The 13,029-nt window shown below is 43.2% G+C and overlaps 1 protein-coding gene across 1 annotated transcript in view; it reads left to right on the top strand.

Moving 5' to 3' along the window:
- The first annotated feature begins 1,584 nt into the window (after nt 1–1,584).
- LOC124550624 (apolipoprotein D-like) overlaps nt 1,585–13,029 on the top strand; it is a 229,316-nt gene continuing 217,871 nt past the window's right edge. Inside the window, exon 1 of the mRNA XM_047125350.1 lies at nt 1,585–1,745. Coding sequence (XP_046981306.1) covers nt 1,599–1,745 — 147 coding nt within the window. The 5' untranslated portion in view covers nt 1,585–1,598. The remainder of the gene's footprint in view (nt 1,746–13,029) is intronic.

Below are 13,029 nucleotides of genomic sequence, written 5' to 3'. Positions count from 1 at the left end.
GTTTTCAACCGATTTCTCATACACAGACAGCAGTTGACCGGCGTTGCCTGGTGAAACGTTCTTGTGATGCCTCGTGTAAGGAGGAGAAATGCGTACAATCACGTTTCCGACGTTGATAAAGGTCGGATTGTAGCCTATCGCGATTGCGGTTTATCGTATCGCGACATTGCTGCTCGCGTTGGTCGAGAATCAGTGACTGTTAGCAGAATATGGAATCGGTGGGTTCAGCAGGGTAATACGGAACGCCGTGCTGGATCCCAACGGCCTCGTATCACTAGCAGTCGAGATGACGTATCTTATCCGCATGGTTGTAACGGATCGTGCAGCCACGTCTCGATCCCTGAGTCAACAGATGGGGACATTTGCAAGACAACAACCATCTGCAGGAACATTTCGACGACGTTTGCAGCAGCATGGACTATCAGCTCGGAGACCATGGCTGCGGTTACCCTTGACGCTGCAGCACAGGCAGGAGCGCCTGCGATGGTGCACTGAACGACGAATCTGGGTGCACGAATGGCAAACCGTAATTTTTTCGGATGAATCCAAGTTCTGTTTACAGTATCATGATGGTCGCATCCGTGTTTGGCGACATCGCAGTGAACACACATTGGAAGCGTGTACTCGTGATTGCCATACTGGAGTATCACCTGGCGTGATGGTATGGGGTGCCATTGGTTACACGTCTCGGTCACCTCATGTTCGCATTGACGGCACTTTGGACAGTGGACGTTACATTTCAGATGTGTTACGACCCGTGGCTCTACCCTTCATTCGATCCCTGCGAAACCCTACATTTCAGCAGGATAATGCACGACCGCTTGTTGCAGGTCCTGTACGGACCTTTCTGGATACAGAAAGTGATCGATTGCTGCCCTGGCCAGCACCTTCTCCAGATCTCTCACCAATTGAAAACGTCTGGTCAATGGTGGCCGAGCAACTGGCTCGTCACAATACGCCAGTCACTACTATTGATGAACAGTGGTATGGTGTTGAAGATGCATGGGCAGCTGTACCTGTACACGCCATCCAAGCTCTGTTTGACTTAATGCCCAGGCGTATCAAGGCCGTTATTACAGCGAGCGGTGGTTGTTCTGGATACTGATTCCTCAGGATGCACCCAAATTGCGCGAAAATGTAATCACATGTCAGTTCTAGTATAATATATTTGTCCAATGAATACCCGTTTATCATCTGCATTTCTTCTTGGTGTAGCAATTTTAATGGCCAGTAGTGTATTTGGTGCTACATGCCTCCGGAAGTTTACCAATGACTTGACGAGTCAGTGTCCCGCAGAGTCACTGCTGTATCGTGTTCCACTGGTGGATCAACACGCTACAGCCGCTGATCTTATTGCTTTCGTTCATTATTGGATGCAGTTCGCAAGGCCAAATGAGTAACTGAGGGTTTTATCATTGCCGACAGACTTCACAGTAGAAGGTCAGTGCAGAACGGAGGAAGTCGCACAGTGGTGGCGAGCGGCGAGCGGCAGCGTTCGGCGCGGCCGCTGACCGCAGTGCGTGGCGGCGCTGGCGTCTGCGGCCGACGCGGGGACACCGCGCAGAAGCCGGCTGCTCGCCACTCCGCCGCCTACCGCCATGGCGACCACTGCCGCGATGTGTGCGCCCGCGCTCGCGCTCCTCCTGCTGCTCGTGTTGATGGACGCGCCCGGTGCCGCGGCCCAGAGGCTCGGCTTCGGCAGGTGCCCGTCGCACCGCGGCATGCGGGACTTCGACATCAAGAAGGTCAGTCATGTCTCTTACTTCACAGTCACCCCTCTGATCCCCCCTGGGTGACTCAGGCCATCAACAACAAAACAGCTCTCATATGTCAGTGCTACCGGGCACATAGGAATTATGACAACAGTTAGTCACCACGTTAACAGCATGTACAGGTGCTACCTTCACTGGTAAAAATCTGTCACAGCGGACTGTGGTTTGTAAGCTCGATATTCAGTGAAGAACAAAGCACTGTTATGGTTCGCAGTCGAAGACTGTTCAACCTGGAATGAGATTTTCACTCTGCAGCGGAGTGTGTGCTGATATGAAACTTCCTGGCAGATTAAAACTGTGTGCCGGACCGAGACTCGAAGTCGGGACCTTTGCCGTTCGTGGGCAAGTGCTCTACCAACTGAGCTACCCAAGCTGTGGCTAAGCCATGTCTCCGCAATATCCATTCTTCCAGGAGTGCTAGTCCTGTAAGGTTCGCAGGAGAGCTTCTGTAACGTTTGGAAGGTAGGAGACGACGTACTGGCGGAAGTAAAGCTGTGAGGAAGGGGCTTGAGTCGTGCTTGGGTAGCTCAATTGGTAGAGCACTTGCCCGCGAAAGGCAAAGGTCCCGAGTTCGAATCTCGGTCCGGCACACAGTTTTAATCTGCCAGGAAGTTTCACTGTTCAACCTGTTTCCTTGGGCATGGTTATACTTGTTTGATTCATAATATGAGGTGAAAAAAATAGACTGGTGTTAAAAATTGCACAGAACTGGTATGAACCAAACAGAAACAATCTCGGAAGTTGTTTTATGGTACGTACCGACGAGGAGAACACGGCAACACGATTTCCCAGAAACTTCACTGGGTGGACGAGGGGTCAACATAAGGAACTCGGGTCTCAGCTTAGTTGTAGAACTCGATCGTTACTGAGAAAACGACGGTCAAATTTCGAGGTACTTTATGTGCTTTTTTTGCGAATAAACAGATCAACCGAAGCTGTGGCACAGCAGCTAGCGTTGCGGCTTCACGCTTTTGCGCCCCGTGTTCGTAACCCGCTATTTTACGTTTATTTTTTATCAATTTGTCTACCTTTGTCTATAGAAGTTTGTTACACGAATGTTTGCCAGTTCATATCGTAATAACGTTGTCCTTATTCGCTTGCTAATTGTATCTATAGTGAATTAATAAAAAACAAAATAAATGAGTGGAAAATAATTTGGATTTGTCTTCGACGAAATTGACTCAAAATCAATTGCAAGCGTCAGTTTTCGGAAAAGTGTTCCGTAATGCGTAGTTTTCCACGAAATTATTGGCAATACTTGAAATCTTCTGCAATGCTAACGACATTTTCTTCAAAAATGTTCAAATGTGTGTGAAATCTTACGGGACTTAACTGCTAAGATCATCAATCCCCAAGCTTACACAATACTTAAGCTAAATTATCCTAAGGACAAACACACACACACACACCCATGCCAGAGGGAGGACTCGAACCTCCGCCAGGACCAGTTGCGATATTTTCTTCCCGAGCGAAATTCATTCGAAGAAATGTCGCTGTGGAGAACCTCCCTTTGTGTGATGCCGGTGCTATTCGGAATTTCTGTTTCGAATGTTTCCACGATCGATATCATCCAAAGGTATGCATCAAGTCTTCGTGGAGAATAAACATAAAAATAAAATATCTGACTCAAGAATTCATAGAAGAATGAAATATAAGACTAAGCGAATTTTAAAAAAACACACTGAAATTGCCATAACCACATACATACAAATTTGTGACACTTAAAGTTAAACCCTGTTGTAGTTTTACAATTAATATAATGCCCTTCTGTCTACCAACTTCGTACGAAACATTCTACATGCTTAGATAAACGAAAATAAATAAATAAAAACAGTAAAAGGGTTAGGAACACAAGAGGCGAAAATGAGAAGTAACGACTATGCCACCAGTTGTACTGCGCTTACCACGCGGTGAAAGACATCTAAAGTACGCCGAAAACTTTGACTGCCGTTTTCTCAGGAACGGTCTAATATCTACGGATAAGCCGAGACACGTAGTCGCTTAGTGTGATTCCTCTTCCACTGAGCGAAGTTTCTGGGAAATCGGATTATGGCACTTGCCGTGTTCTCCTCGTGAGCGATTTGATTTGAAGAATCCTGGTGTTCATTGGTTCAGAGTAACCGCATTTCTCGAGAGACGGTGGAGGCAAAGTTGCTTTTCTTGAGAGTCTGTCAAATGTTATTCTAGTCTCACAGACTCTTTACGATTAAAATGTGTATCTCTGACAGATCTTGGACCCTTGTAGTTTCAACACCGGAGGCGGGGGTTCGCTTTCATCGCACTGTCTTTGGGGAAACAGCTTCGAACAGCCCCTTTGAAAAATTATGAAGTGACAGTGCTGGAAAAACCCTTACGGTATTTGATTTTCAAACAGTTGAGCCAGACTGAACGCACTCAGATATTTCTCTCTTTACTCATTCTGATCATCACTGAACTGACACAATATTTTGCCGCAAAGCAGTCTGGCTTTCAATAATCCCCACAAAAGAATGGTCCTGACTAACAATAACCTATACCTTTCATGAATCACTTACCTCACAAAACGTTACTCGAACTACTGCAATACAGCGAGCGCCATTACTGCCAGCTAAATAAAAAATTCTAATTACTGAAGGCACTAACTACTGATAGGCATAGTTAGCAAATGAAAGATTTTGATAGAGAACAAACAATGTATTTACCTTAATAATGTTCAAAAGTCATCATATACAGACGGGTCCAAAAAAATGTATCCACTGTTTAAAAGTCCATAACTTGCAAACTAATTGACAGAGTTGTCTCATTTTTGGTGAAAGTGTAGCTTAAAGCCCAACTTAAAGATATCACTGTAGGTGTTCGAAATGGTCACCATTAACATCCACACACAAACGATGCCGCCGAACTGCAGCACGAACTACTGACTGCTACGTGTTCAGTTGGATATTTTCACATAAATGTACGATGGATTCTCGAAGTTCATCCAATGTGCGTGGCTTTTGTCGATAAACAACTTCCTTTAGTGTTCCCCACAGGTAAATGTCCAGAGGAGTTAGGTCTGGGGAACGTGGTGGGTACTCCACAGCACCTCTACGGCCTATCCATCTTTCTGGTAAATTTTCTTCGAGATGGGCCCTAACACGATTTTGGTAGTGGGCTGAGGCACCATCTTGTTGAAAGTAAACTCTTCCGTCTCCATACAAGTCTCGGATGGCAGGTAAAATGGATGTTTGAAGCTTCTGAAGGTACATCTCACCGGTAACTGTGCCGTCAAAGAAGAATGGCCCAATCAAGCCCCGTTAAGACAACCCGCACCACACATTTATTCCTGGGAAATTCACGGTTTTGTCTACATGGACGTTCGGATTTTAGGCGGCCCAGTAGATGCAATTGTGGCGATTTACTGTACCATTGAGTTTGAACTGTGCCTCACCAGACCACACAATCATCTCTGCAAACTCTTCATCGTTGAGCACCATGTTAGTAAACCACTCGTAGTACTCCATTCTACGATCTGGGTCGTCCTCGTTCACTGCGTGTAGCAATCGTGGGATGTAGCACTTCCACTTTGCTGTCCTCAAAATTCGCCGAACACTTGAGCGACTCACTCCAGTTTCACGGGCACACTGTCTCACAGACTTCTGTGATGAGTGAGTGAATTGTAACACACGACGGGAGTTAGCTGGACTTGTTACTGTTACAGGTCGTCCAGATCGTTGTTTGTGTAAATCTTTAACACAGCCTTCGGCTTCAAATTTGTCTCGAATGAGACGAATCGTTAAACGTGTCGGTGGCTCTGTTTGATACTCATTTCGCCATTGCCGTTGAACCTCATTTTGTACTTAAAATACCACTTCAAAACTGACTTCCTTTCATAGAATGTAAGCCTTGCGCCAGCCATGTGTACCCGAGTAATTAGGTGCAACTAACACTGACTATCTGGCGACTGTCGTATTCCTGGATACTGATAATTTCTAATGGGACAAGCTGTATTTTACTAAAGGGGTGTGAAAGATTACATTCCTCAAATTTCAATTTATTGATTCTGATTATTCATTCGACATGACCGATTTCGGAAAACATGTTCCATCGTCGATATAGATATTATTGGTTTCTCAGATACATCAGATGATTGAATGTGCATTCTGAAACTGATCGTGTATGTTGTACGAATAAGCAACGTTAATAAAATGGAGTCTGGGGAACTCTGCAATCTTTCATATAATGGAATATTGTATTGTCTTCAGTGAAACTGTGCGTGTTTCGCCCGAAGGTTGTTGGATTGATCACGTAACGTTCTTTCTGTTTTAATTATATGCTACTATGTACATAGGATTAAGTCGTACTAATGCAGTGAGTAGCCGATTTCATATAAATTTCTACCTCCCATCATCTCTGGAATGTTAGCTTTCAAAGACATCAACTCCCAACTACTTCGCAAAGAACCGCGTAACAACTATCTCCGAACACCTTACTACATTTTTATGAGGATCGTGCTGGCGTAGCACTGTGACAGAAATTTGAATTAATGTTTTATAGAAACAAATTGAGCGTAAACGTTGCATTCTTTTCCTTGTGCCCCTACCAAACACTACAGACTAAAACATTTCACAATTATATCAAGTTTATTTCCTGGTGCTGTTTCCAACCATGTTATATTAATTATAAATAAAGTAGACTCTGGCTACAATACGTTTCATAACTTATTACAGGAACAATTTCAGGAGTTTCATTCCCATCATTCTTGGGCAACAGACTACTAACAGACTAGGCAGCCTTGACCAGCAGCGAAGTGTCATTTTGGTGTGGTGTTGTGGGCGTGGGCTTGCACACTTGCCTTTCAGTTGACAGCCAGCTGTGATTGGGAAAATAAAACCTAACATCTATTAGATGCAAAAACATTTTGTTCGCAACATTTAGCTACACCTTTCAGATACTTCTTTACATAGTCGCTACGCCGACTTAGACATTTGTCGTAGCATGGTACCAGCTTCCCAGTACGCTCGTCATAGAAGGCAGCCGTTGGGTGATTTTCACCGATTCTTTATACTGGCCTGCAGCTCGTTGTCTGTGCCAATATGCTGACTCATAGCCATTCTATTTTCTAGGCATCTTTACGTGCTCACTGTGTGATCAAAACTGAAAAGTGCATACGAGAGTCACTGCGGAACACATCTGTGCAAAGCTTCACTTGATTTTCACTGGGGTTTTAAGTTCGCGACCGACTGGTGGTTGAAAAAAAAAATAGCATTCGTATATTGCTGTTTTTCATAGATTGTTCTGCGTAGAACTCCTCAAATACTTATTAAGTGTGTACATTCTTCATTTATACACTTTTAATTTTTTCATTCTTTTCTGGAGTGAATGATACTGTTATTGTTAACTGCAACACTAAAAATATAGCTTGCACTTCAGTTGTGATTCTGTAGTAATTACGGTATTTCGTTCTTGATGTATACTGACTGAAGAAAGAACGCACAAAGTAGACACTTCCGCTTTCGTAGCTAATGTGCACTTACAATATTAGATAAGAAGTACCTCCGTTAGAAAGTCTACTGTACTTTATACTTTGTCTGACATTTGCGAATGTAATTTGAAGAAGAAGAAATTAATTCTGGTCTTTAGATTCAAAGAGAGAATTATTACACGAAAATTTATGGCGAGAAATCATTCAAATGTACGTTCTTTTAAATTTCTGATTTTTTTTTTAAGCAGAGAAAAGCAGAATACACTTGAGGTAGACAAATATTTCCCCAACATATTTTTATGTGTTCCAGTATATCTACCACTCCGGGACTAAGCTACAGAAAACAAGTACTGTTTAAAGCGTACTTAATCCAAAATAATGTAATTATTTAAAAATCTTGAACGCTTCATACTCCGCAGCTTTAAGATGTTTGTTAAAGAACATCTTCCAAGCACCATGAGTTGCACTTGAAATGTTTATTTGCCAAACCGGTGTTCGGGTCAATAACCCATCGTCAGTGGCATCTGATTCAACGGGACAAACAACTACACGTACAACAGTTTCTAAAACATGACGACTGCATATACAATAGCAGAAATATAAATCTACTTACATTATGTATATCTGTAGCAACGATATGCGTTTATAAATTCTTTGGGATGTTGAGCTTGGTGTGCATCTAGAAATCTGAACATCCTAAATACACATATGAAAAAAAAGTTTTGCATCACCCTGGTTCCCAGAACTCCTGAAGATAGACATTGACTGTGGGTACTGTATCATAGACACAGTCCCTTTGACTGTTCATAGAGGTCACTAAACCCGCCCAAAGATGTAAACAACCATGCATGAGCATCGCTTATTAGACGGAGGGGGTCCGACAGCCGATCAGTTCCAGTCATTCCACCAGGAAGGAGATATATGGCTCGTGTTGTCGTAGTTCAGTCATGCCTAGACGGTCAATACCGCGGTTCGATCGCGTCCGCATTGTTACTTTGCGCCAGGAAGGGCTCTCAACAAGGGAAGTGTCCAGGCGTCTGGGAGTGAAGCAATGCGATATTGTTCGGACATGGAGATACAGAGAGACAGGAACTGTCGATCACATGCCTCGCTCAGGCCGCCCAAGGGCTACTACTGCAGTGGATGACCGCTACCTACAGATTATGGCTCGGAGGAACCCTAACAGCAGCGCCACCTTGTTGAATAATGCTTTTCGTGCAGGCACAGGACGTCGTGTTACGACTCAAACTGGGCGCAATAGGCTGCATGATGCGCAACTTCACTCCCGACGTCCATGGTGAGGTCCATCTTTGTAACCAAGACATCATGCAGCGCGGTACAGATGGACCCAACAATATGCCGAATGGACCGCTCAGGATTGACATCACGTTCTATTCACCGATGAGTGTCGCATATGCCTTCAACCAGACAATCGTCGGAGACGTGTTTGGAGGCAACCTGGTCAGGCTGAAAGCCTTGGACACACTGTTCAGCGAGTTCGGGTAGGTGGAGGTTCCCTGCTGTTTCGGGGTGGCATTATGTGGGGCCGACGTACGCCGGTGGTGGTCATGGAAGGCGCCGTAACGGCTGTACGATACGTGAATCCCATCCTCCGGCCGATAATGAAACCGTATCGGCAGCATGTTGGCGTGGCATTCGTCTTTATGGACGACAATTCGCGCCCCCGTGTTGCACATCTTGTAAATGACTTCCTTCAGGATAACGACATCGCTCGACTAGAGTGGCCAGCATGTTCCCCGGACATGAACCCTACCGAACATGCCCAGGATAGATTGGAAAGAGCTGTTAATGAACGACGTGACCCACCAACCACTCTGATGGATTTACACCGAATCGCCGCTGAGCAATGGGACAATCTGGACCAACAGTGCCTTGATGAACTTGTGGATAGTATGCCACGACGAATACAAGCATGCATCAATGCAAGAGGACGCGCTACTGGGTATTAGAGGTACCGGTGTGTACAGCAATCTGGACCACCACCCCTGAAGGTCTCGCTGTATGGTGGTACAACATGCAATGTATGGTTTTCGTGACCAATAAAAGGGCGAAAATGATGTTTATGTTGATCTCTATTCGAATTTTCTTTACAGGTTCCGGAACTCTCGGAACCGAGGTGATGCAAAACTTTTTTTGGATGTGTGTATTTTTCGTTGACACTCATGTCATTGCTATAGAGACAATACAATGTAAGTGGGCTTTTACTTCTGGTATTATATATACAGTTGTTTGTCCCTCCGTATCGGACGCCACAGACAACGGGTTATAGACCCGATTACCTATTTGGCAGATACAGTGCAGCTCCTTTAAAATGTAATTATTTTTACCAAAGGTAAATACGTTGGTGACAATAGATATTTATAGTCGATGACACACATAAAACTTATCCATACAGTACTAAACGCTTTCTCTGAAAAATATTTCGAACAGTTAATTCAGGAGCCCACTAAAATTGTAAATGGTTGCGAAATCATACTCGACCTCTTAACAACAAATAATCCAAAGCAAATAAGGAGTATTATGACACACACAGCGATTGTGACCACAAGGTCATTCTAGCGAGACTGAATACCCTAATATCAAAAAAACACTCAAAATATACGCAAAATATATCTGTTTAAAAAACAGATAAAAATTCGCTAGACGCCTTCGTAAGGGACAGCCTCCATTCTTGTCGAACTAACTTTGTAAGTTTAGACCAAACGTGGCTTGAATTCCGAGAAATAGTATCGACAGCAGCGAAGCAATTTATACCGAATAGTAGGAGACGGAACTGAACCCCTATGGTGCACAAAACGGGTTAGAACACTGTTGCAGAAGCAATGAGAAACGCGTCCAAATTTAAAAGAATGCATAATCCCCAAAACTGGCGAAGTTTTACAGAAGCTCGAAATTTAGCGCAAACCTCAATGCGAAATGCTTTTACTATTTTTCATAACGTAACTCTGCCTCGAAATCTGGCAGAAAATTCAAAGAGATTCTGATCGTAGTAAGCTAATCCAACCGAAAGACACAATCAGTACCTTCACTGCCCGTTAACAATGGTGATGTTACTGATGACAATGCCGCTAAAGCTAAGTTAGTGATACGGTTTTCCGAAATTCCTTCACCAAAGGAGACGGAGTGAATATTCCGGAATTCGATTCAAGAATTGCTGCCAACGTGAGTAACTTAGAAGCAAACATCATCGGTCTAGCAAAGCAGCTTAAATCACTTAATAAAGGCTAGTCCTCCGGTCCAGACTGCATATCAATTAAATTCCTTTCAGAGTATGCTGATATAACAGCTCCATACTTAACAACGTACACAACGCTCGCTTGACGAAAGAACCATGGCTAAAGACTGGAAAGCTGCAGAGGTTACACGAATCCTCAAGAAACGAAATAGGAGTAATCCCATGTATTACAGACCTATGTCAGTGACGTCAACTTGCAGTAGGATTTTAGAACATATGCTGCGTTCGAAGATTATGAATTACCTGGAGGGAAACGATCTGTTGACACATTCAGCACGGATTCAGAAAATTTCGTTCTTGTGAAACATAACTAGCTATTCTCACGAAGTAATGAGTGCTGTCGACAGAGGATGTCAAATTGATTCCATATTTCTAGATTCCCAGAACGCTTGTGATACTCTATCTCACAAGTGAACTTCTAATCAAATTACGTGCCCATTGAGTATCGTCTCAGTTGTGCTACTGGATTTATGGTTTCCTGTCAGAATGGCTACAGTTAGTAATAAATTGACGAAAAGTCATCGAGTAAAACGCATGTGATATCTGGCGCTCTCCAAGGAAATGTCGTAGACCCTCTGCTGTTTCTAAATTATAAAAATTATATAAATGATTTAGGAGACACTCTGAGTAGCCATCTTTCATTATTTGCAAATTTTGCTGTCATTTTCTGTCTAGTAAAGTCACCAACAGATCAAAATCAATCGGAAAATGATTTAGGCAAGATATCTGTTTGGCACAAAAAAAAAAAAGACATTTGACCCTAAATAATGAAAAGTGTGAAATCATTCACATGGGTACTAAATAGAATCCGCAAAATTTCGGTTACGCAATAAATCACACAAATCTAAAGGCAATCATTTCAGCTAAATAGCTAGGAATTAGAATCACGAACTACTTAAACTGGAACGATCACATAAATATTGTTGACGGGGAGCAAACCAAAGACAGGAGAACACTTGGAAGGTGCAACAAGTCCACTAAAGAGAGACTACCTGCACTACACTTGTCCTTCCTCTGCTAGAGTATTGTTGTGTGGTATGGGATCCTTAACAGATGAGATTGACTGAGGACACTGAAAAAGTTCGAAGAAGTGCAGCACTGTGTCACAAAACAGGGGAAAAAGTGTCACGGATATGATATACGAGTTGCAATCATTGAAACAGATTATCATTGCGGCGAGATCGTTTCACTAAATTTCCATCTCCGACGTTCCGAATTCGAATTTTGTTGACACTCACCTACATAGAAATGATCATTATAACAAAATAAAGAGATTACAGAAGTTGCACGAAAATATGTAAGTGTTCGTTTTTTTCGTGCGCTGTTTGAGAGTGAGACGGTACAGAAATAGTGTGAAAACGGTTCGATACAGCCTCTGCCAGGTGCTCAAGTGTGAATTCCAGAGTAGTCGTGTAGATGTAGGTGCAGAAATCAGAAAGTAACGCTACAAATTTCGCCTGTCTCCCAGAGAATGTGAATAATATAGTTTCTAAGATTATCATTTTGTTGTTTTATGATAACTGGAGGGAACGTATTCTTACAGTCAGAATCTACATTATGTTGCGCATGTGTACGTGTTAGTATTGTAAATGTAGATGTCACCAAAGCAAGTAAGATCTGAGTTTAGGATACTGTCGATGTTTATTAGAGACGTAATATTAGTGTGAAAGGGGTCGTGGGGAGGGGGGGAGGGGGGAGGGGGGGGGAGCTTGATTTAGCCAAACCACGTAAAATATTAATTACGACAGCCACGCGGGGATCTGAACGTTGCTCTTATCAAGCACATTTCCATTATTTTAACAATCATGCAGCCTGCCTCCGTAGTTTAATGGTTATCATTGTTGATTACCGAAGCTGAGATCCTGGGTTTGACTCTCGGTGACCACCTCATAGGTGATGCAAGTGCCTGTGTAGAGGGTCCACTTAGCCTCATGAGATCAAGTGAAAAACTGCTCGATGAAACGAGGAGCAAACTGACAACCAATCTGTCGAAGTGACGTCCAATAGGAAGGCTTGTTCCAGGCTGGGAGCCCCACTGTACCATGTCTATTGCCATTTAAACTTTTCTGGTATGTTTTATTTTTGCTGTCAACAACGTAGACATTTTGTCTTCTCACAGAGATGGTACGAACCAACTCATATGGCATATATGCATAAATTTATATTTTCTCTATATCAACTACATCTTTCTTTGATTCTAAACCGTCGCTCAATTTTGTGTGTAATACCGCAAACTCACGTGCCAGTGCAATCTTTCTATTCACAGAAACAAAATTTCTTGTCTTGCAGAGGAAGCGACTCAAGCAATATGATCCATAAACGAGAAAACTTCGTTCAGCCAGTGAAGTTGACTAGTTTCATGACAAAGCCGCTTCTATGAACGCCTGTTACCTCGGTTACTAGCACGGAGCGAGGTTGTGGCACCGGATTCATATTCAGTAGTAGCAGTGAAATTCCTCTCCGGTCATTCAAAACATAGGTTTTCTGTAGTTTCCATAAATCAAATAGGTGAATCCTGAGCTGGTTACTTTTAAAATATGACCAGCCGATTTCCTGGC

The sequence above is a fragment of the Schistocerca americana genome, chromosome 1, assembly GCF_021461395.2.
Source record: "Schistocerca americana isolate TAMUIC-IGC-003095 chromosome 1, iqSchAmer2.1, whole genome shotgun sequence".
Lineage (NCBI taxonomy): Eukaryota > Metazoa > Arthropoda > Insecta > Orthoptera > Acrididae > Schistocerca > Schistocerca americana.
This window is presented reverse-complemented; position numbering and strand designations above follow the sequence as displayed.